This window comes from Sinocyclocheilus grahami, unplaced genomic scaffold (assembly GCF_001515645.1).
Source record: "Sinocyclocheilus grahami isolate Dianchi unplaced genomic scaffold, SAMN03320097.WGS_v1.1 scaffold1690.1, whole genome shotgun sequence".
NCBI classification, from domain to species: Eukaryota; Metazoa; Chordata; class Actinopteri; order Cypriniformes; family Cyprinidae; genus Sinocyclocheilus; species Sinocyclocheilus grahami.
Window position 1 is genome coordinate 108,317 of NW_015506869.1, and position 24,124 is coordinate 132,440.

The window sequence follows — 24,124 nt, forward strand, 5'->3', positions numbered from 1 at the left end:
GTGACAGATTTTAATAATTATTCAAGGAGTTTGCAAATGTGAAATTGATTTAATAAATCACTTCACCTCATATTAGGAAGGCTAATTTTTTATCAGAATTTTTGATTATTAATCAGAAGGTGCTCCTTAATTTTCTTAAATTAGGAGGACAAGCGCTCTTGATTACAAGAAGAAAAACACTGCTCTTAAACTGGGTGTCTGACAGGTATGGCTGTGGAATGGGGTTTGGCCGAGGAAAAATTTTCAGTCAAAATATTTTTTTTTTGCTTTAACCCGACTACTACAACAATTATTACAACTTTTGTTTAAAAGAATAATCACACAATACGCTATTTCTTCCATGTTTTAATTTTAATGGTAAACCCTTTGTTTGCCAAAAATAAAGAGTTTTACACTCAACCAACACCAGGGAAGGCAGTTTTTGTCAGAGCCCTTGTTATTCTTAATTTTGACATTTTAATTTTTACACCAGACATATATATCGGTTCAAAATATCGGTTATCCGTCTACTTGATCGGTCTACTTGATTGGTATCAGCATCGGCCTTGAAAAACACATATCGGTCGACCCCTATCTGAGATCATCTGTAATGTGGTCACACCCAAGCGCAGTGTGCGCTATTCATACGATAATCATTCACGTAATACGTGCAAACATGTAAAAGTCCACATCATCTCTGTATGAAGTGGACATACAGAGGATGTCCACATCATACATCACACAACTGGTTTCCAGCCACACACGCTAGTTTCCAGCCGCTTCCAGCCGGATAAACATCTAGGATAAATTAATCTAAGATACTTTTCATTTTTGGAAGAAGACCGGTTGTGAGGAATAAGCCTTGTGTTTACCTCAGACGAAGAAGAATGAATCCAGCGAAGGATATCATTTCTGCTGAGTAAGTAATGTTTCTTATTGGCATTAGATAATGTGCTATTGTGACATGTTATGTCCTGTGGACGTATTTGTGAAACGTGCGACGTTGGTGTGATGACATCTATGGGACGTGCTACGAATTGCTATGAATTGCTCAATCACAAACTGTGAAAGCGTGTGAACGCTAAGAGTACTTTTACCCTTTATGTTTGATTATTTTGTTTTATTCCTAATTTTTGTGTAAATAAATTCCCACCGTATAAACAGGCTCGTATAACCCCACTTCTTAAGAAACCCACTCTTAACCCAACTCTTTTAGAGAACTACAGACCGGTTTCCCTTCTACCTTTCATTGCAAAAACACTTGAATGAGTTGTGTTCAACCAAGTCTCAGTTTTTCTCACACAGAACAACCTCCTGGACAGCAACCAATCTGGCTTCAGAAGTGGACATTCGATCGAGACTGCCTTGCTTTCAGTTGTTGAAGCCCTAAGACTAGCAAGAGCGGCTTCCAAATCTTCTATACTTATTTTGCTGGATCTGTCTGCTGCTTTCGATACGGTGAACCACCAGATTCTCCTGTCATCCCTATTGGAAAATGGCATCTCAGGAACCGCACGCCAGTGGATTGAGTCTTACCTCTCAATAGGTCTTTCAAGGTATCTTGGAGAGGTGAGGTGTCCAAGTCGCAACATCTAGCTACTGGGGTGCCTCAGGGCTCAGTTCTTGGACCACTTCTCTTCTCTGTCTACATGGCATCACTAGGTTCTGTCATTCAGAAACATGGCTTTTCATATCACTACTATGCTGATGACACTCAACTCTACCTCTCATTCCATCCTGATGATCCGACGATAGCTGCTCGCATCTCAGCATGTCTAACAGACATTTCTTGTTGGATGACGGACCATCACCTTCAACTCAACCTGGCTAAGACAGAACTGCTAGTGGTTTCAACAAACCCATCACTTCATCAAAATGTCACCATCCAGTTGGGCTCATCAACCATAACTTCTTCAAAAACAGCTAGAAACCTTGGAGTTGTGATTGATGATAAGCTGAATTTCTCAGACCACATTGCTAAAACTGCCTGGTCATACATATTTGCTTTATACAACATTAGAAAGATCAGGCCCTTTCTTTCAGAACATGCAACACAACTCCTTGTTCAAGCTCTTGTTCTGTCCAGGCTGGACTATCGAAATGCTCTCTTGGAAGGTCTTCCAGCCACTTCTATCAAACCTCTACAATTAATCCAAAATGCCGCTGCAAGATTAATCTTTAATGAGCCAAAAAGAACGCATGTCACACCTCTGTTCATCAATTTGCACTGGCTAACAGTAGCTGCTTGCATTAAATTCAAGGCATTAATGTTTTCCCACAAAACCACCACTGGCTCTGCACCCATTTACCTAAAGTCATTACTTCTAAGTCTAGCACTTTATTTTCTATTTTAATTCTACTTTATATTTATCTTCTTTTTTTTCCTTTTTTTTTTTAAACAAACACTAGCTTTCTATTTTTTCTATTCCATCTACTTGTTTTTCTTTGTGTGTGTGTGTGTGTGTGTGTGTATGCATGTATGTATATATATATATATACATACATACATACATACATACATACATACATACATTTACACACACACACACACACACACACACACACACACACACTGCTACGTGTACAAGCTAGGCTAACCGAGACTTGTCATTTGCACTTATATAACGTTGCTCTTTTGTTAGTTTTGACTGTTTTTATTGTCCTCATTTGTAAGTCGCTTTGGATAAAAGCGTCTGCTAAATGACTAAATGTAAAAGTAAATAATTTAGTTTGCTTCTGGGAAGCTGTAGGGTGAGGGAGTCCTTTTCTTTGAACTTGAAATTGAGGTGAGAAGACTTTGTTGTTTATTTATTTTCTTTTGTATAGAATATTTAATGCTTTCCTTAATAAAAAAAACAAAGTTTCCTTTCTGAATTAGCTTAACTGCACAAGTTTTATAGTTAATAAAATCTTTAAAAACAAATTACATTAATTATACTTTAATTTCCTTCAATAAAAAGGAAATTGTGTAAGATTGTGTAAAAGGTGTGGGGACGTGGATTAGTAATCTGGCCCCTTGGTATAAAGGAGAACAAATGCTGGCCCTCGTCACTATCAAAGTTGCCCATCCCTGCTTTAGAGGTCAAATTCAAGCCCTGTTCGCTCTGAATGATCCTTGGTAGTCCAAAGGTAGTACAGAACTTAAGTTCTTTTACCACTACCGTAGCCCTCAGTGTATGTAGCGAAATTGCTTCAATGAAATTGGTTGCTGCACACATCCCATTCGTGTCCAAACTTTTGACTGGTACTGTATATAGAATAGAGATCGACCGATATATCGATTTACCGATATTTTTCCCAATATTTAAGCATGTTACAATAATCGGATATCGGTTTTGTAATATCGGATTTACCGATAAACGCGCCATCTTGTGGATGTTTTGAGAATTGCGCGCAGGATCACCATTGCAGCGCATCTGAGGGGAAACAAGACAACAACAACGGCGTGCACGGGTACTTGATTTACTGTAGTTAGTTATTAAACTATTTAACATAACAGCCATTAATGCACAAATTAGATGTATTACATAAATGCCTGATATGCAGTTTATGCAGCTTGGCTCGAAGAAATCAAGACAAACTCACGGAGGCACGTAAAATAATCCGTCAATTCCTGTCCCAATAAAGACGTAACTTTGCATGAATTAAATAATATGCAGCCATGAATGGGCGCATGTTGGAAATAAAAGTGCTGAATTTAATTCGCTCTCTGTTGTCTATATACTCATCGTCTCATGAGACCAAGATAATCCATCAATTCCTCTCCCAATAAAGACGTAACTTTGCATTAATTAAATAATACAGCCATGAATGAGCGCATGTTGAAAATAAAAACGCTAAATTTAATTCTCTGTCTGTTGTCTATGCTCATCATTAGTCTCGTGAAGCCTCTTTCATATTGCTGTTCACTCACCGGGTTGATGCTCAGGAAATGCTCCAGCACGGCCACAGCATGTAACTTTTAACAAGATTCACTTGTTTAAAACACCCTAAATTGTATTAATATTTACTATATAACCATTATTTCGCTAATAAACATCTAAATAGATACAACTTTATGGAAATTAATTATTTATCTCCACGAGCGATCGCAGTTTGAATATAGTTTTGTGTAAATGCATAGATAAACTGTGCTGTCAGCAGTCATTTCATTATCTAGAACAGTGGTTCTCAACCTTTTTTTCCACTGGGCCGCATTATGGTCCAAGTGCAAGTCTCGCGGGCCGCATGTATTTCATTTACATATTATGTCACCAATACAAACCAACCAGACTTATTACAGCCTAAATATTATGATATCTTAGATAAGGGGGAAAAAAAGACGGGCTCGGGTCGGTAATTCTGATGAGCTGTTGGACAAGGGCCGGGCTAGGGCCTGAACGTCATGTATTTGAGGCCCGTGCAGGGCTCTAGCCTGAAGATCTTCAAGTGAGTGGCGGGGCAAACCGAAAGATGATGCCGAAAGTCCAGCACTCTCCTATACCTTCACTGCTGCGACTACTCTTGTTTGTATGCGTTCCTTCGCTGGCATTTTCCACATTTCGTTTTTCTCCCTTAATAACAAATGTGTCCATTCTGATGCTCAATTTTACCGAACTAATGGCTGCTGGTGACTATTTGAATTGAATTCTGCTAAAGTGTGCACTTGTAAGTGTTCGTTAAATGCCTAACGTTAATTACGTGAGTACAGGTCTGCTCATGTCTGAAAATAATATATGAAAAACTAAATTATTTTACTACATAAATACATTCTAGCTTATATTTGTTTAGTACACTTTTAAATTAATGTTAACTAAAATGAATTGCAAAACTGAAAGTTATTTTTTTAAATTGTGTTCAGCATGGTGGGCCTCATTTGAATTTGTGATGGGCCGCGGGGTTGAGAACCACTGATCTAGAAGGACAAAAACATTATTAGTAATTCTGATATAACGTCAGTTGAGAAATGCAATAAAATACAATGTTTTGTTTGTTATATTTCAATATTCCAGAGAATATTATTCAGTGAATTAACATTATCCAGTAAAATATTCTTCACTCTTTAGCCTATTAAACATCTTATAAATCTACTAAAACTGAAGTTTAAAATGAAGTTGATATGACTTCTTTACTTTATTTATTTTCTCCATTTGAAAACATTAGACCGTCTACATTTATTTTGCTTATTGTTAATATTAGTGTTGCTGCTGATGCTTTCAATAAAATGTTTTTTATTGTTGTAATGTGAAGATTAAATTGAACATGAAAGACTGATAATTTTTTTAACACTTTTTTTAAAGATTACTGAAAGGAGGAAAAACCAAAGTGAAGTATGGACTTACTTCACTCAGTCATTTATTTACTTTATAACAGTAAATAAATATTGGTTCTGCATATCGGTTATCAGGTACATAAACATGCAAATAACTGGTATCAGTTATAAAATATCAATATTGGTCGATCACTAATATATATGAATACAGTATATAGCCTAGGGCTGCACGATAAATCGAAATGGAATCTAGATTGCGATTCGACAGAAGCTGCGATTGTCATGCGTATCTTTCAGTGAAGCACGGTTCTGTGATCAGCAGTAAATCTCCATCCAAAGGCCAGAGGGCGCTCTCGAGCTGAAACTCCAAATACGCCTTGCAGAAGAAACCCAGAAAATGCCTATAGCTGCAGCTGAATAAACAGAAGATTCAACTGCTTTCATTGATTCAACGTGACTAATAAACACACGACTACGGCAATATATGGTTTATCGGAGTTCTTATTATAATTTTCATTATAATGCAATGCCTTTATCACTGCTTAAATACTATGAAATATGTTGCGTGCCTTATTCTGTGTAAGAAGCCACATCACCTCACAGAAGGATTTATTTTAAACACTCGACAGACGTTATGAGGCGAGTTTGGAGTAAAAATATGTTATTAAATGTGGTATTTTCACATGCTTTCAGATGGAGCAGCATTTACTTCACAGAGCCATAGTTCACTGAGAATCTATGCAAAACAGCTGTCATTATCGCGAACGATTTCTTTGATTTCATAATCGCAATTTTTTTTTGCGGAACTCGTCAGTGAACTACGGCTATGTGTAGTAAATTCTGCTCCATCTGAAAGCATGTGATGATTTCCTGCTGATTACAGAACCGACATTACTATCAAAATGCGCATGACAATCGCATTCAATTAATCGTGCAGCCCTAATATAGCCTACTTAAACTGAATATATATATACATAAACACATTTTTTGCAATGATGGCTCAAATGTGGTGATCAAACACTTATAATGATGTGACAAACATAGGCCTATGTAGTGGAGGCAGGGTATTTAACAATTTTACAATAAACTATACAAAATGAGTCTGACATCAGTGCACTTAACAGAAAACTTCACTTCACTTATTATAAATAACTTAAATAAAACAAATAGAACAAAATATATATAACTTGAATTAAGAAATTAAACAAGGTAACTGTGTAGGGCAAGCAAGCAACTGCCAAACCAACAGGGGCAGGTTTATGCAGAAAGCACAGCTTTTCCAAATGTTAACATCTAAAATGAATAGGGCTGTCTTGATTCGTCGATTCTATTCGACTATTCGATTTTTTTAAATCCTCGACTTCATTTTGCCTGCATCGACTAACCAGCAAAATATCGGAAGTGGCGCATTTCACGGACAAGAATCCATAAAACACATTATTTTGTTATTTAGACTGTTTCCAAGGCTGCATTATATATTAAACCCGTTTAAAAATCATAATTAAGCACAACTGTGAATTCACAAACGCTACGATTTAATTAATTATATGTGATGCAGTTATAGGCGTGTAGGTTACACGTATGTACGTGTCTCACACAGCGGCTCCGTTCACAGTAAATGCTGTTCCACAGGAACTGTTTTCATTTACATGTGTGGAACGTCTCAATCTTCATCTGTGCATGTTGTTGTGGGTTTGGGTTTATTATAACATTCATCTGGGAAAGCAACGTGCACTATTTCATCAGATTTGTAAGGTAAATCATTTATAAATCCACGCAAACACAGGAGAATACATCATTATCTCGCTGTTTCAAAATAAAAGCTCAAACCCTCACTCTGATTTTACATTCAATATGTGATGCAGTTATAGGCGTGTAGGTTACGTATGTACGTGTCTCACACAGCGGCTCCGTTCACAGTAAATGCTGTTCCACAGGAACTGTTTTCATTTACATGTGTGGAACGTCTCAATCTTCATCTGTGCATGTTGTTGTGGGTTTGGGTTTATTATAACATTCATCTGGGAAAGCAACGTGCACTATTTCATCAGATTTGTAAGGTAAATCATTTATAAATCCACGCAAACACAGGAGAATACATCATTATCTCGCTGTTTCAAAATAAAAGCTCAAACCCTCACTCTGATTTTACATTCATTAAATTACAGTGGCTCTAGCATTTCTGTCGTAAAGAAATGGCCAAATATTAAAGATTAAGTGGACATCTGAATTAAATGAAGCTTGGTTAATATTAAACAAGTATTAGATCACACAGTAATGTGTAAAAACAATCGCCAGGCTGTTGGCGCCCCCTGCAGGCCTTTGTTGTAATGTGTACTGTACATTAGCTCTATTCACTGATCTATAATAGAGATTATATTATATTATTGTATAATTATATATAGATCAGTGGCTCTATTACATTATAATACAGTATTTTAACAGTTTTGTTCAATATGATTTCTTGCTTTTGATACTTTATTTGAACGTATTATTATTGCCTCATTGCTATTATATATGTGTTTTAAGTAAATTTAAAGGCTATTGTTCACTTAGCCTACATCTATTTTTATTACGACAAAAATGTATTAATTATAATATTTTATTATTAGTAGACCAGAACACATGGACATGTTGTCATTCTTACACTATAATACTGAACTTTGATTTCAGTGATTTGGACTATGAGATGGACACTTGCTTCTTGCTCTATGTTGCACTTTACTTTTGCTTTAAAAAAAGGATTTCATAGAAATCTGGATTTCATTTGGAGTTTCGCTACTGAAGTCCTCGGTTCATTTCTTTCATCATGCTGGAGAATACTTTTTTTCCCCCTTTGTAGTTGCACTCACAGCTGTAATGAACAGAAGCCCAGAACATGTGGATATATTGACATTAAGAACATGCTGACTTTCTCAGACTTTTGTAATTATTTTTTTTATTTCACTCACGCGTGCCATGATGCGCAGATCAACTCAAGTACCTAACATCATTGAATCTGCTGTTAAAAATGAACTTCATGAATTAGATCAAGAATCAAGAATCTAATCAAGAATTAGAATCATTGTAATGTGACAAACAAATATAGGTCCGGGTGGGGTGGCGGGCGGATAATTTGAAGCAGCAGACTCGGGTGAAGTTTGAGCGCCAGTAGCAAACAATGGAGCGCGCTCTGCTGGACAAACTAAGTAATTACACCATTCAGAAGCATTTAATCTACATTATATGTTCCGTAAAAAAAAATGTCATATTGGCAGCATATTCGCAGATACCGATATATCTGCGACAGGCTCATATCGGCAAAACGATATATCGGTCGGGCTCTAATATATATATATAATATATATATACAGTGGGTACGGAAAGTATTCAGACCCCCTTAAAATTTTCACTCTTTGTTATATTGCAGTTTGGATTTATTATTATTAAGACTAGCAATTTGAGTTAAAGTAAATAGTGTAAATTTTTATTTCATGCAGACTTATTTTACTGTCAGGAGTACATGGGACGGAACATAAACACATTGTAATGTCATACTGAAGGCTTTCATTACTATAGTGTTTGCTTAGCCTGACAAAATAAAATTAACCTCTTGAGACCCGGCAAGAGCAAACATTGTTTAGAGCATACATTTTTTTAATTTTTTTTATTTAAGTCTAAGCTGGGGGGCGCTAGAGAGTAACACATGGAGTGAGACGCGTTTTCACCCAGCTCCGTCACACTTGGTGGAATAAATCATAAAACTTTGTTACTCCTACTTAACTTGATCAGTTAGTAAAGTCAATATATTAATGATGGATAAATAAAAAAAAAGTGTCAAAAAGGCTCCGTCCCCGACTGTCAACACGGTGGAAGACACTTCAACTAGCCACCCAACGCAAGCAGTTTGACAGTGTGCGGGAGAAATTAAGAGCCTACGGAATAAAATATGGACTCCTGTACCCTGCTCGTCTCATCCTCACGCATCAGAAGACGAAGAAAATATTTTCGTCCCCGCAGAAGGCCGAATCTTACATTGACAGTCTCTCCTCGTGATGGAAGGTGAACTATACTGGGATCCATTGTGGTAAATAAGACATTACTTTTAGCTGTTCGTGGCCTGTGCATTTCATGGACTGCTGGGCATGACTCGCTTTTCTTTTATTATCATTACGTTATTATTTTCTATAGTCCTGACGGATCAGTCGCCCCACTTTTTACTGTTCTACTAATACTTAAGACTATCAGGCCAATAACGCTATAAGATGCTCATGTATGTATACATGTGGGTCTCTATAAATGTGTATATGTATGGGGATGTTTGTGCTTTCATTCACATACAAAGTATTCCTGATCACAATGTGTGGAGACGGAGCGGTGTGTTGTTTTGAAGAACCGTTAATCCTTCACCGGTCGATTTTTGTTTTCTTTTGAGTTTAATTTATTTAGTTTTTCTCTTTCCTTGTGTTCTGTTCGGCGATCCCACGTTTAAATGGGGAACTCTGATTTTCGCTCATGTTCGAGAAGCGAGATTACTGGGGTAGTATTTTGTCAGCTTATTTTTGTATTAGATACTGTATGTGTTTTTCTTTGTTTTGTTTATTCAGCAATACCTATGTTTGTACTTTAGTCGCCCAGTTTACCCTATGATTTATCTTTCACTGCACTTTGATGAGCCCCCCTAAGAAACATTTGAATATTTTGAGCTGGAATGTGCATGGTTTAAACAATATTGTTAAAAGATCCAAAGTCTTCGCACATTTAAATTCTTTACAGGCAGATATATTGTTTCTGCAGGAGACTCACATTAAGCATTCCAATGCTCACAGACTTAAATGCAGATGGATAGGTCAAATGTACCACTCAACTTTCTCTTCTAAGGCCCGTGGGGTGTCTATATTAATACGTAAGAATATTCCTTTTCAACATTTGAACACTAAACAAGATATTAATGGTCGTTATCTTATTGTGACCGGTACTGTTCTAGAGAAACAGGTCACATTTGTGAATTTATACGCTCCAAATTTCGATGACCCAAATTTTTTTCGCTCCGTTTTTCACCTCATACCCAACATAGACTCTACTCATCTTATTATCGGAAGGGACTTTAATTGTATTTTGGACCCTTTTATGGACAGGCACTCACCTAGCCCTCCCAAACTTTCTAATTCGATTACTGTTCTTAATAATCTCATTCACTCATTGAACATACTTGATATTTGGAGACTTCAGCATCCTACTGACAAAGATTACTCTTTTTTTTTTTTTTTTTTTTTTTATCTAATATTCATAAGTCATATACAAGGATTGACTTTTTTCAAATTAACCACTAAGATCTTATCCTCCAAATATCATAATATTTTAAATATCTGATCACTCCACAGTCTCTAGATCAGTAGATTTTGGGATGGAAAACCCCCTTATAATTGGCGTTTTAAGCCCACGCTATTAAATGAGGACAATTTTTTTTTAAACTTGTGGTGCTCATATAGCTGAATTTCTTTCTTTAAATGACAAGGGGGATGTGTCTGACTCAACCCTATGGGAAGCTCTCAAAGCTGTCATTAGAGGCCAAGTGATAGCGTACCAAACAGAACAGAAAAAGCAAAGGGGCAAAAGGCTTTCTGAGATAGACATGGAGTTGTCAGCTCTAGAGCAACAGTTTAAACTCACGTCTTCCAACTCAACTCTGACTAGTATTATGAAATTGAAATATGACTATAATACCCTTTTATCTACTAAAATTAGCTCCCGTCTATTAAATATTAAGCAAAACAATTTGAATTAGGAGACAAACCTAATCACTTGCTAGCTCATCAGCTTAAGTGTGCACAAGCTAGTAGAGCTATACATGATCTTTTGCTCAGCTTAGACAAAAATTTGGGCTACCTTCCTCTCATTTTTTCAGGTATTTACAAGTACGGAATTATGTTAAAAGTAATATCTACCTAATATCTAAATAATTTTGAAGTTTACAAGTCCCCTGAATATCTTAATTTATTTATGACCTCTGAACTCGACTCAAAGGGTCTTGTTTCTAAATATGTTGAATATTTTAATGATTCTAGAACTCCTTCTACTCTATACTTAAAGATGTCTTGGGAAAAGGACTTGGGGATAGATAATTCAGGAGATAATTGGACTAAGGCCCTCCAAGGTACTAGGCCTTGCTCCATCAACTCTAATTTCCAGTTGATTCAGTATAAAGTTGTCCATAGATTGCACTACTCCCGTACCAAATTGCATTCCATATATCCCTCTGTGTCTCAAATGCAAGTCCAATGAGGGTACATTGGCTCATTTATTTTGGTTCTGCCCAAAAATGTGTAAATTTTGGACTGAGGTTTTTTCTTTCTACTCAAAGGTACTTAAGATTGATTTTCCTCATGACCCTCTTATTGCAATATTAGGCTGGGCCCCCTTCTAAGAGAAGTATAGTTTCAGTCAGATCCAAACAGTTAAATATGGGATGACCATAGCAAAAAATAATGTGGAACAAAGAGTCTGCGCCTGAAACTTGGCTTACAGAGTTCAGTAATATGTTACATATGGAAAAAATTCGATACGAGATTGCGGGTAAACCAAAGAGATTCGTAGATTTGGAAGTCCTTCTTGGAATACTTCGAAGGTGACCTATGATAACTGAATTTAACCTTTTTCTTTATGTGGGGTGGTTAATTCGATAAAATAGCAGGGTGTAATAATTATATATTTCCATAACTGGGTATTTATTGGTATAGGAAGGTTTTTTTTTTTTAAATGACTCTGTATGTGTATATGTAGAGACTGCTGTATGTGCTCTTGTATTAGGGATGGGAAGATTCCCCGATTCGCTCGGTGCATCGGCATAAAAAGTTAAAGATGCGATGCATCGTTTCTAACATATTTGCATTTGTAAAAACCGATTAATTAATATATAATTACTTGTGGATGCGCTATACTTTTATTGTTTAGAAAGTGACCACTAATCTGTGACCAATATTTTATATGTAGATTGGTTTCTCCTCTCTAAACTGTTTCTCAAGTGCGTTCTCTCATCACTGCTGCTGCGTGATTGTGATGCATCACCACAACACTATGGAGACCCAAGGAAAAGCGGGGATTAAAGTCCAAAACCTGACTTGAAATAACCTAACAAATCAATCGGGGCTAAAGCGGTTCCATAAATGACTAATTAAGTTCACACAATCTCACTAATTTGTGCACATTTATTCTTAAGCAGCCCTTAATGTTGATCATGGATCAAATCGATCCACCATCGCAAACAGCTAATATATCTGTGCTTTTTAATGCATTTGAGACGTTGTGTTTTCCTCAGTGCATAACTGACATGTCACAAAGTCACGTAAACATTCATTTTGCTGTCAGGAGTGGGCGAGGCACGCGAGAGCAACGAGCGCTGCTGCGCGCATGCACGCTAAACAGACAGAGCGCAATCGAATAGGCTATAATAATAATAGAGCGCAATAATTCTGAGTAAAATATACATTTTGCTAAAATATTTGTTATTGGACATTAAATGCATCTTTTGTAGAATTTTAAACCTACATATAAGTGTATTTTTATGATAGCAGTAACTGCAAAGGGACTATTGTAATAGGTAAATCAAATGTAAGCTAGTTCAGTACTAATTACTAAGCTCAAATTAGTTATTGTGTGATTCTTATAGCAGTTAAAATAGTCATTTTCTTTAATTTTTTTTCTTTAATTTTTAATTCAGTGATTTTAACTTTTAATTTAGTTATTTTAATGCTTTAAAGAGCTATTTTAGATTGTAATGTTCTAATGTTCTGCTATCTGAATTATAAAAGGTACAGCTGTCATAAGACCAGAGAGAAAGGCTGCATGGCTAGAAACTGTAAAAAAATAAAAAAATAAAAAGTCAAATAATAGTATGTGAGAGAGTAGTAATATCATTGGGTTCCTATTGGTCAGTGTTAGAGGAGCTTCGCTTAGTCTGACAGTTAACCTGCTTTAGACCAGGTCAGTTTCCCAGCATAACTTGCCACAGTGACTATGCTTGATCTAGGCCCATGTTAAATTTGTTTTATGGAACCAAATAATTTGACGAGTCAGACTAACTGAAATAAGCCTTATGAAACAGTGATCATATTTTCTCCATTGCATCGAATCGCATGGTTTTTAATCGAATCGAAATCAGATCGCACTGCATCGTAACGGGGTGAATTGTATTGTAGGCTATGCATCGAGATGCGTATCGTATCGGCCTGAGTCATGAGATGCACATCCCTATCTTGTATAGATACACAAGTATGAACGATGTATGTTTATGGAGGTGTATATGTATACTATATGTGGGTGTATGCAATTAACATTGCTATTAGATTTTTTTTTTCTTCTCTCTTTCCTCTGATTTGCTGGCATGGGGGTTGAGGGATTGTTCTCTAAAATGGGAAAAGCTTAAAATAAAATATTCAAAAAAAAATTTTTTTTAATGATTTTCATTCATAAGTTATGCTACCTCCTTGGTAGAGGGGTTTTTAAATAAAAATATAAAGACATGAATGAACATGCATAGGCAAAAACAATAGATTTTTTTAAAAATCACCAATACATATTTAGTTTTCAGGAATTTTTTTTTTGATGATTTGATATACCATTTTTCTTTATGCAAAATGTCCATTAAACAGGTTTTCCCATTATATATAATGTATCTATAAACAATCTAATTTGCATATTAATGTGTTTTGGGGCCTAAATGTAACGAAAAAAGAAGTATAATAATGGGAGTAATAATTTACAAGATTTTCATAATTATATATAATATTTCATAAGAATATTGAAATATAATTTCTTTCCCTATTAATTTGTTGTGTCTCGCAAAATGCGTAATAAACATGCTTTTAGTCCCGGTGTCCTCATATGAGGACATGTATGAAATTAACGTCCTGTTTCGTAACAGAAAGCTATAGTTTGATTTGAAACCCCCATAACATTTTCCTGAGATGACACACAGTTTAAAAATTAGTCAGCTTTAAATGATAATTACAAAATATTATCATATTTTCATAAGAGTGTCACTAAATTAATATTAGGGATGCACCGATATGAAAATTTTGGCCGATACCGATAACCGATTATTCTTTATTTTTGAAAGCCGATAACCGATATGTTGGCCGATAAATCTATATCCAAATTGTTATATACTTTTTGAGAGCCTGATTACAAAAAAGGTCTCATCATTAAAAGCCACATCCCAAACACTTCAACATAAGCAGCCTAGTTTGAATATGAGGATGCATGGTCTCGGGAGGTTAAATGTATAAAACATGTAGGGCCTCTGTGAACAGACACAAATGAACGATTGAATCTCTGCATTCCACCGGAAAAACTAAGGTCTCCTATCATCCATGTGAGAGTCGTAAAACTGAATCATGGTCAGCCCAAGCGCCAATGGTCTCAAATAAGTTCCTGTCCCGCTCAGTTTATCTTTACCAGAAACACAAGGAGAGAGTGATTTACACAACCACCTCCTGGGTCGGCAAGCACTAAGACAGCAATAACTGACCCTTTTTGCATCTGGACTTAGTTAAGCAACAAAACGTCAGTGTTATTCTCCCTGCATTCCAAAAGGGACGCATCCCTTTTCTCTCCTTCGGTCAGAAAAAGGGACCTAAAACTTACAACAGACAATTTCAAAAGACAATCATTTAAGTATAAAAGGGCAACTATATCCACAAATAATATGCTTTCTGTTTGATGTGTTATTGTAACCTATGATGTTGGTTTAGTCAATGTTTTATAACCCCTTTTAGAAGATAAAAGAATTATTGTGCAGGCAAACTACCCGATATTTGAGTTTGAATGAAAGCTTGCTTTATTCGCCGAACATTGGCGTGAATGAAAAATTGGTATCCGGCATCATTTTCTGGTGATAATATTGTTTATAAGAAGTTATTAAAACTTGCAGAAATACTCCCCACAGGAAACATGTGACCCATGCCTAATCGGGGAACGGTGCGGGGCGTGGCTAAGCCTTGCAAGTAATGTCTGATTGGAACAATGATCTGGGGGACGGACCGGGCACCGGATCAAAAACCCAATGCAAAATGGATTAAATCGCCTTTCGCCGCTTGCTCTCCCAACCGAGGTCTTTTGGCCTTTGTGTTAATCGTGCTCCAACTTGCGCTCACAAGCTGCACCATCAAGTGATCGGTCATCCAGAACTCAAACACTCCGTGGTGAAGCTTAGTGAATGCCAGAGATCTTCGAAAGCCTAAAGTCTTGCAAACTTAAACTCTCTCAGAAGAACTGCCAAAGCCTCTGCATCACCAGGAAACCAACCAATCTCCGGAGGGCTCTCCCAAAAGGACGTCATCCAGATGTCATCTCAGCAACCAATCAAAAGCCCGGGATTCCCTCAAGCAGCCAACAAGGAAGCTTCTCAGCTGTCACAAGCGCAAGTAACGAACAAGGTCTTCTATCTGCTGAAATCGGTGCTGAATTGATCTTAAAGTAGTAAACGTAAGACAAATCTCTGCTTTGTGATTCTCTCAGGTTGAATTTAAAGAACTCATGAAAAACGAGTGTTAGAACTTTGGGAACGTCACGCAAACTCTGTTAACTCTCATTCTTCAGAACTGTATGTATGTGTGTGTTTTAGCTTAGTTTAATGTAATCTACAATAGCCAATAAATTTCATTTATAAAGAAGTATTGTCTTGTGTCGTGTAATTTTAAAGTTAAAACTCTGCCCAGATCACGTTACCTAGCTCGTAGCTTATAACCTATCAAAAGTATGTATTAACCTGTGGCCAGGGAAAACACAAATATTCAAATTGTTAAGATACACAGACGTTAACAGTTAATAAAGTGTAAACAATCAAATTTGTAATCAGTTCTAATCTGGTTGACTTCAAATCTTCAGATTCGATTCCTCTAAAAACCTGAGCTAAAATAATAATTAATTCCCTTACAAAATACAAATTAAAAAAAAAAGTTAATTTCCTTACAAACATTTGCCTGTGGTGAATGAACCTAGAAACACAAAGAAACTAAAGTCAAGTATTCATTCCATTCTAATCTCAGGATGATGCAGAGACATTGCCTCATCCATTTTTGGGGTGCTCTTCGTCAAAATCATCAAACTGCGTTAGTTGAGAACAGTTTGACTGATCAACTTCAATAACTTTCTCTCTGCATGGTCTAAGTTGACCTGGTTCAATTTTCACAAAAGTTGGAGCAATGGTCTAGGAGGAGTTTGAAAAAGTTTTTTTGAAAATTTCAAAATGGTGGATAACCAAATTTTCATGATGTCAGAGTGCAATCAAATCGCCTTGAGCCAAGGAATCAGAGGAATTTAGTTTCTAGCCCTTATGGCTCAAAAGTTATTAGCTTAAACATGAGTGAAAATTTAAGCTGTTGGTGGTGCTATTACAGACTCCCCATTTGCTGTGGTTAATGTTAAGACTGTCCTCTATCTGTGTTCCCGCAAACGGTTCTATGGGCTGCCTTGGCTCAAAACACAGTTGTTGTTAGGGATGTAACAATTCACTCAACTCACAATTCGATTCACGGTTTTGATTTCACGATTCGATTGACGATTTTATTTTTTTTTTTTAACAAAATGAGATTTAAGACAAATTATAAATAAATGTGTCCTTTTATTATTGCTTGGACAAAATGCTGCATGTTTCTTTGTGAAATTGAAATATAACACTATAATAATATACTAATATAACAATATACTAATAGTATATTATTGCTCTTTTGTTGGTTTTGATTGCTTCTATCGCACAAAGTCGCTTTGGATGAAAGCATCTGCTAAATAACAATTTAAATATAATGTAAATGTAAATAAAACTAAATTGAAATTTTAAAACAAGCCCCAAATCAAATAAATAAGTAACACAAATAAAATAAATCTCTTCATATAAACAAAATCAGGCTTTGTCTGTGCTCTTTCCATTTAAACTTAGAGGCAACAATTGCATTTTATTCATGATCCAAACAAAGATGCATGCAACATGAGCAGTTTTTAATCTAAATTACATTGTATAATTTCGAAATTTGAGCAAAAAACAGAATGGTTTGAGTTCAGTTTTGTGAAACTATACATAAAAATATCTGCATGAAACAGAGCACTCTCTGCCAGCAGGTGGCACTTAAAGTGTTTCCTGGTTTCTGCTGTAAACAAAGCAACGCTGCACTTATGAACTTTAATATGCATTATACAGAGGCAAGATGAAAAGAAGAAATACCATCTAAACTTTTCTAAAGTCAGTAAGTTCCCCTCAGACATACATTCATATAAACGCCTACCCCAATTGAATCGTGATTTGTTTAGCATCTCAACCGATTTGAATCGTCACATATTTGAATCGGTTTTTAAACCGACTCGCAGTTAATCGTTACATCCCTAGTTGTTTTTGTTTTTTTTAAAACACAATTAAGCCATCTGTTTCAGACTCACTTGATCTCTTTCTCAATCATCTGTTGGTCTCTCATCATTCTGCCCAACTCTTTCTTCTTCTCTTTCAGCTCCTCCTCCACACGGTCCATGCGTTTCCTGTCCTTATCAATCTCTTTGTTGCGGTGGGCCAGCTCTCGGTTTAGTTTCTCAATCTCGGACTCATTGTGGTACAGTTTAAAGAGCTGTAACTGTACATGAGCACGCACCACCTCATCCTTTAGCCGTTGGTAGCGTTCCGCCTGCACATAACACATGGAGAAAGAACCCAGCTAAGTTTATGAACTTAATTGCATATGTGCCTTCAGGGTTTTTAACACCCAAATAAATCTTCTAAATAAAGAATAATTTACTAGTATGACAATATTAAGAGTCCACCTCTTCTTTCTCCTGCTTGGCTTCCTTTCGTTCAGCAGCGATGTTTTTCTTGCGATGGTAGTTAAACTGTGTGTCCTCCTCAGCCTTTACCATTTCTTTTTTGCATCTGTCGTATTCTTGAGCAAGCTCTCCGGAACGAGAAATCTCTTCAAACAGAGCAGTTCTCTCTTTGGGGTTCTTCATGGCAATTGACTCGACCGCACCCTGTGGGGGGAAAAAAACACCATAAACACTGTATTTCTCTATACGTAGATACTTCCTGTATGCTATTGTATTTTTATGCATTGCATTTCTTTTAGGGGTGTCAATTAATCTGACCACTAGACCTGTATCTGCAGTAATAAAAAATAAAATAATAAAAACCATCCGAGTAGTCTTTTAAAGTAAGCATGAGAGAGAGAGCTCTCACCCAATACTATTTCACTATAGTTGGGGCTGTTTTGACTATGTAGTTCACATGACATGGTTCAAGTTTTCTGTGATTGTCTAGTCAGCCTGACCTAAGTCCAATATAGTTGCCTAAAGTGCAGAACATTCTGACTTTTTGAAAAGCAATTATATATTAATCTTAAATTTATTCAGTGTACATTACATCATTGCATAATTTGTTAATATTTAAAGGAAAGCTCACCATGGGCCACCACAGTCTAGGTAATTAACGAAAAACACTGGACAATAATAATTATTTTATCATACTTCATAAAACCATTAACATTACTTTTTTTATTCAATAATTATTGAAGTTTATGCTTACGGTTACATTCTAATCACAAGTCCTATAAATGTAAACCTCCCACATCATTATCATAAACGGACAATTACACATTTTATAGCATATAATTTCTGTTCTGCCTTACCAAACAGAACTGCTTGCCAAACAAACTATCTTTACAGTTAATTCAGTTTGGTGCACGGAAATTACAGTTTACCTTTAAAATTGAAAAGTTACAAAGCAGCAGCTCTAATAACCTGAAAGACAAGGAAGTTTCTGGCCTTGATGAGGATTCCCAATTTCTCCAGTTCCTCACTGTATTCAGACAGACCCACCACTTTATTATTGATGCGGTACTCTGATGAGGAACCTACAAAAGACATAAACAGATAAGAACACTCTGTTCTATGGCTGCACAATTAATCAGAAAATCGTCTATTCCTGTGGTCTCAAATTACCTGCTTGTAGCATGTTTTTGAAGCTACTGAACAGTGCAGTCAATCACAAACATGTCAATTGAGCATAGTGCTGTTTGATTATTTGAATTTTAGTTTTGATTTTGACTTCCAATGATTATGAAAACACGATAATAGAGATAAACTGATCGTGCCACATTCGGTTTCTTTTCTTTAAAAGCAGTGTGCTGTCGCCCCTCCTTAAAAGCCCAAACTCAACATCCAAATCAGTCAAATCATGTAACTTGGCTGTCATAAAATGCAGCCTACTGTGGGACATGATTTCTTTAAAAAAAAAAAAAAAAGTTATTAAAATAGTCTTAAATGGTCCAACCTACTAACATGCAGTTGCTTAATGGCTGACACCTGTCTACACCAGATGTGAGTGTTGCATAAAAGGCAATATACAGAATATAGTATACTGATGGCCGATTAATTTCTGACTTTGGACAGCATCCTTTTTAAACATCTTGTCCCTGTACAGATTTCAGGCCTTTAGCGTCAGGAACAAGTAGATGTTTCACTTTTAACGGCATCCTGGATCTTGAATGTCTTTCAAATACAGAAACGGAGTTCTCTTTCATGTCTTATTGTGCCTGAACAGTTATAAGTGAAGTGACGTGACATGTGGCGAAGTATGGTGACCCATACTCGGAATTAGTGCTCTGCATTTATCCCATCCAAAGTGCACACACACAGCAGTGAACACACACACGGAGCAGTGGGCAGCCATTTATGCTGCGGTGCCCGGGAAGCAGTTGCGGGTTCGGTGCCTTGCTCAAGGGCACCTCAGTTGTGGTATTGAAGGTGGGAGAGAGCGCTGTACATTCACTTGTACAGTGCTGTACATTCACGCCCCCCACCTACAATCCCTGCCGGTACGAGACTCGAACCTGCAACCTTTGGTATGCAAACATACCATATTAAATGTTTGTGGGAATTTCCCGTATTATAAACGCAAAACTTGCTGGAATGAGTGGAACTATTCTATTGCACAGAGATTTGAAATAAATTTATAAATTTAAAAAAAATGTCCATGTCTTTTTCGAAACTTTCTGGGTTTATCAATGTTTCCAAAACTTTTCAAGGCCTGAAAATTGCCATTTTAAAATTCTATGAGTTTTTCATGACCGTACAAACCCTGCTTATTAACTAACTATTAACTATGACTTTTGCCTCGAACTCCTAATTTGCTGCTTATTAATAGTTAGTAAGGTATTTGTTAAAGTGGTCATATGATGCGATTTCATTTTTTACTTTCTCTTTGAAGTGTTACAAGCTCTTGGTGCATAAAGAAGATCTGTAAAGTTGCAAAGACTAAAGTCTCAAATACAAAGAGATATTCTTTATAAAAGTTAAGAGTCAGCCACACCTACCTAAAACGGCTCGTTCTAACACGCCCCCACATGTCTACCTCACTATGTGGTAAGATTTGCATAACGCCACCCAAATGTTCACACAAAGAAAGAAGGCGTAACTTTTATTCTCGCTCTAGTATTGTTGTTGCCGCTGCCGCCATGTCCTGAAGACGCTGTGTGTTTCGTTGTGAAAGCGAAACTACTTTGTTTGGTCTTCCAAAAGAGGACGATATCCGCTTTGTCATGCCTGGAGCTGATCCGTGCTGGTCGCGGAGGAAATACATCAACTTTGCGCTGTGGATCGCCAGATCAGCTTTCACCGTTTTCACTGCTCCTTCGCCGGGACCGCCATTCTCGACCCCGCCGCCTCAGCTCACTCTTGCCCGGCTTCAGCTCACGCTAAGCCGGGGCTTTTGCTCACGCTAAGCCGGGGCTTTTGCTCACGCTAGGCCGCTGTGTGCTTCGTTGTGAAACCAAAACTACTTTGTTTGGTCTTCCAAAAGAGGACGATATCCGCTTCGTCATGCCTAGAGCTGATCTGTACTGGTCGCTTAGGAAATACATCAACTTAGTGCTGTGGATCGCCGGCACATTTTATGGAGGACTGTTTACTGATCCTGGGAGAGTAACGTTAGACTAAAATGCCGGCAGTTCTGACTCACGCAAGTACGTTTTCTTTTATCATTTGCCACTGATGATTCAAACACGAGTTTTGGGCAGTGTGGAGTAGCACTTGTTGTTTGTCATTTCTCTGATCACAAATGCAGACAGGGTTTTATGTTTACGCGGCACGATGCTATGCAACGCAACTCGTAAAAAGACAGTATTAGTCATTATAATCAGCAATTATGTCCCCACTGGATGCAACAAATGTAGGGATGCAGCGATTAACCGGTTTCGCGATTAACCACTCTTTAAAATGTCACGGTTAATTAATCGTAAAGGTTCCGCTACACCGAGTGTTTCTGTTACACGGAACGGAACGGTTGCAGCTTGCGCAAAACGAAAAAAGTTACACTAGCGGTGCACCAGCTTAAATTGACGTGCTTATCAGATACACGGAGGCTACTACATGCATTAGATGAACTGACAGAGGGACCAAACAGCGAAGCTTTATTTCCACCAGAGAAATGCCTGTCGATAGTGTATACATTAGTAATGTTGAGAAAAATGAATAAATGCATAATCGTAAAACCGTGATTATTCCTCGGACAATAACCGTACCACCAAAATCTATAATCGTTGCATCCCTAAACAAATGCCTCGTTTGTAATGGGTTTTAATGTTTTTGTGTAGTCACTCCGGCTGGGACACGCCATCACAGTATGGTGAGGGGCGTATCACTTCTGTCTCACGCTTGAGGTACTCGGCCAATCACAACGCACTGGATAGCTGGCCAATCACAGCACACCTCGCTTTTCAGACCGATGAGCTTCGTAAAAATCGACGCATTTCAAAAAGGCGGGGCATAGAGGAGAAACAATAATGTACAGTATGTGGAAAATGTGTGTTTTTTTTTTTACTTTAAACCGCATAAACACATTTCATTACACCAAATACACAAAATAATGTTCTTTTTAGCAGCATCATATGACCCCTTTAAGTTTAGGTATGGGGTGGATTAAGGGATCTAATAAATGGTCATGCATAATAAGGCATTAATATGTGCTTTATAAGCACTAATAAACCGCCAATATGCTAGTAATATGCATGCTAATAAGCAAGTAGTTAATAGTGAGAATTGGTCCCTAAACTAAAGTGTTACCTATAAATAAAACAGGACAAAAACAAATAATACTATATTACTGAATTCACAGCAAATGCAACAAACTAATAACCTACTACATTTTTGTGTCACATAGAAATGCAATGTTTGTTTACATGCAGTTTACCATGTCGTGCTGTTTTCAGCCAGAACCTTTAATGTTCTCATATCACACAACTGTATAACACAATTCTGTGTCACTCCTGAATGGATCAAGTGATTTGCGCCGTTTAGCTCTTATAAACCATGGCGGAAGCACAGCGCTGTGCGAGAGAGTGATCCTGCTCTGCTTTTGCGTGCGGCTAGCGGTCGGCGGATGCAGCAGGTAGCGCCGCTTCACACGGAGTACTTGCTTTTTGCAGTTTTGCGTGGGCTGTAATTTAACAACAGTATGGCGTTATTTTAATGACGAATGTCGAGAACGCATTATTGTAGCGCGAAAGCACATAAATATAATGCATGAGTGTTGATTTCCTTTGCTCTCGCACTAAACCGGACTTGCGCGCTCAGATACACGCTGCTCTCGCCCAGAGAGAGTGCACGCACTTAAAACGTGTCTCTCCTCTCGCTCAAACTGTGTCCTGTGCACTTACAAATCTCTCTATGCTCATGAGCTAGATATTAATTATTTTCGCACCTGAATTAAACGTTGTCAAAAGTTATCAACCAATCAGATTTCAAAGATGGATCTGTAATTTCTTTACAATTTAATACTACTAGGCTACTTGGTCATAAGAATCAAATATTAGAAATCAATCGGGAGCTTGGAAGATTTGGAAATAACCTAGTTTAACAGTTTGGTAAAACCTCTCTGAACAATTCATCTAAACACAAACAACGCAGCATATGAAGTTCTTGTGGTCATATATGTATTGAGTACTTGGATTGATACACAATACTTAAGATAGCCTACTTAATACTTAATATCGATACTTAAGATTTGGAGACCAAATATAACACTATAATGAATTTCTCATATTTGTCATACATTATATTATATTCCATGTGTTTAATGCATTTACAGTCAATGTAATTACATGTAACTGTCATATAACTGTATATACACTGTTTTAGAGAAGAGTGCCATTGAATGTGTAGCTAATATGAAGTAGGGTTTTCACCAAAAAAAAAATCTAACTAAAATCAGAACTGAAAACAAACACTGGATTAAAAAAAATAAAAATAAAAAACTCCCAATAAATGTCAAAACAGCGATGCTATCAGAACATTTATTGTGAACATATCTTGCACCATTTACATCTATTTTTGCAGTTGATGTTGATTGTTACTTATTATTCCCATCATACCAACTGAGAATTTATTGCAATGATTTTAAATTCAGTTGAGGTATCTGACATGTGACATAACATCAATCTTTTATATGACGTCCTTAGAGCCATAGACTATAATATGTTGTTTTTAGATAAACTGCTCCGAGACCAACCAGGACAGAGGTTATAAATCATCCAAGCACCCAATTCCTAACCATTTCTAATATAAGCGGACACAGACACGTTTTAAGTGCGTGCACTCTCTCTGGGCGAGAGCAGCGTGTATCTGAGCACACGAGTCAGGTTTAGTGCGAGAGCAAAGGAAATCCGCGTGCGAGCGGAGAGATTCGCGCTCGCGCATTATATTTAAGTGCGTTCGCGCTATAATAATGCGCTCTCGACTAGAGCCCGACCGATATGGGTTTTTTGGGGCCGATACCGATATTAGGGAGTAAAAGAAAGGCAGATACCGATATATCGGCCAATATTCTTTGTGTATATTATAGTACAGTACCAGTCAAAAGTTTGGACACTTTCCCATTCGTGT

At 37.0% G+C, this 24,124-nt stretch overlaps 1 protein-coding gene across 1 annotated transcript in view; it reads right to left on the reverse strand.

The window, feature by feature from the left end:
- The window catches only part of LOC107572070 (structural maintenance of chromosomes protein 1A), a 96,407-nt gene that overhangs the window by 50,449 nt on the left and 21,834 nt on the right, over positions 1 to 24,124 (reverse strand). The window contains exons 3-5 of the mRNA XM_016258473.1: positions 18,986 to 19,098; positions 18,017 to 18,220; positions 17,642 to 17,880 (exon numbers count right to left, since the gene is read on the reverse strand). Coding sequence (XP_016113959.1) covers positions 17,642 to 17,880; positions 18,017 to 18,220; positions 18,986 to 19,098 — 556 coding nt within the window. The remainder of the gene's footprint in view (positions 1 to 17,641; positions 17,881 to 18,016; positions 18,221 to 18,985; positions 19,099 to 24,124) is intronic.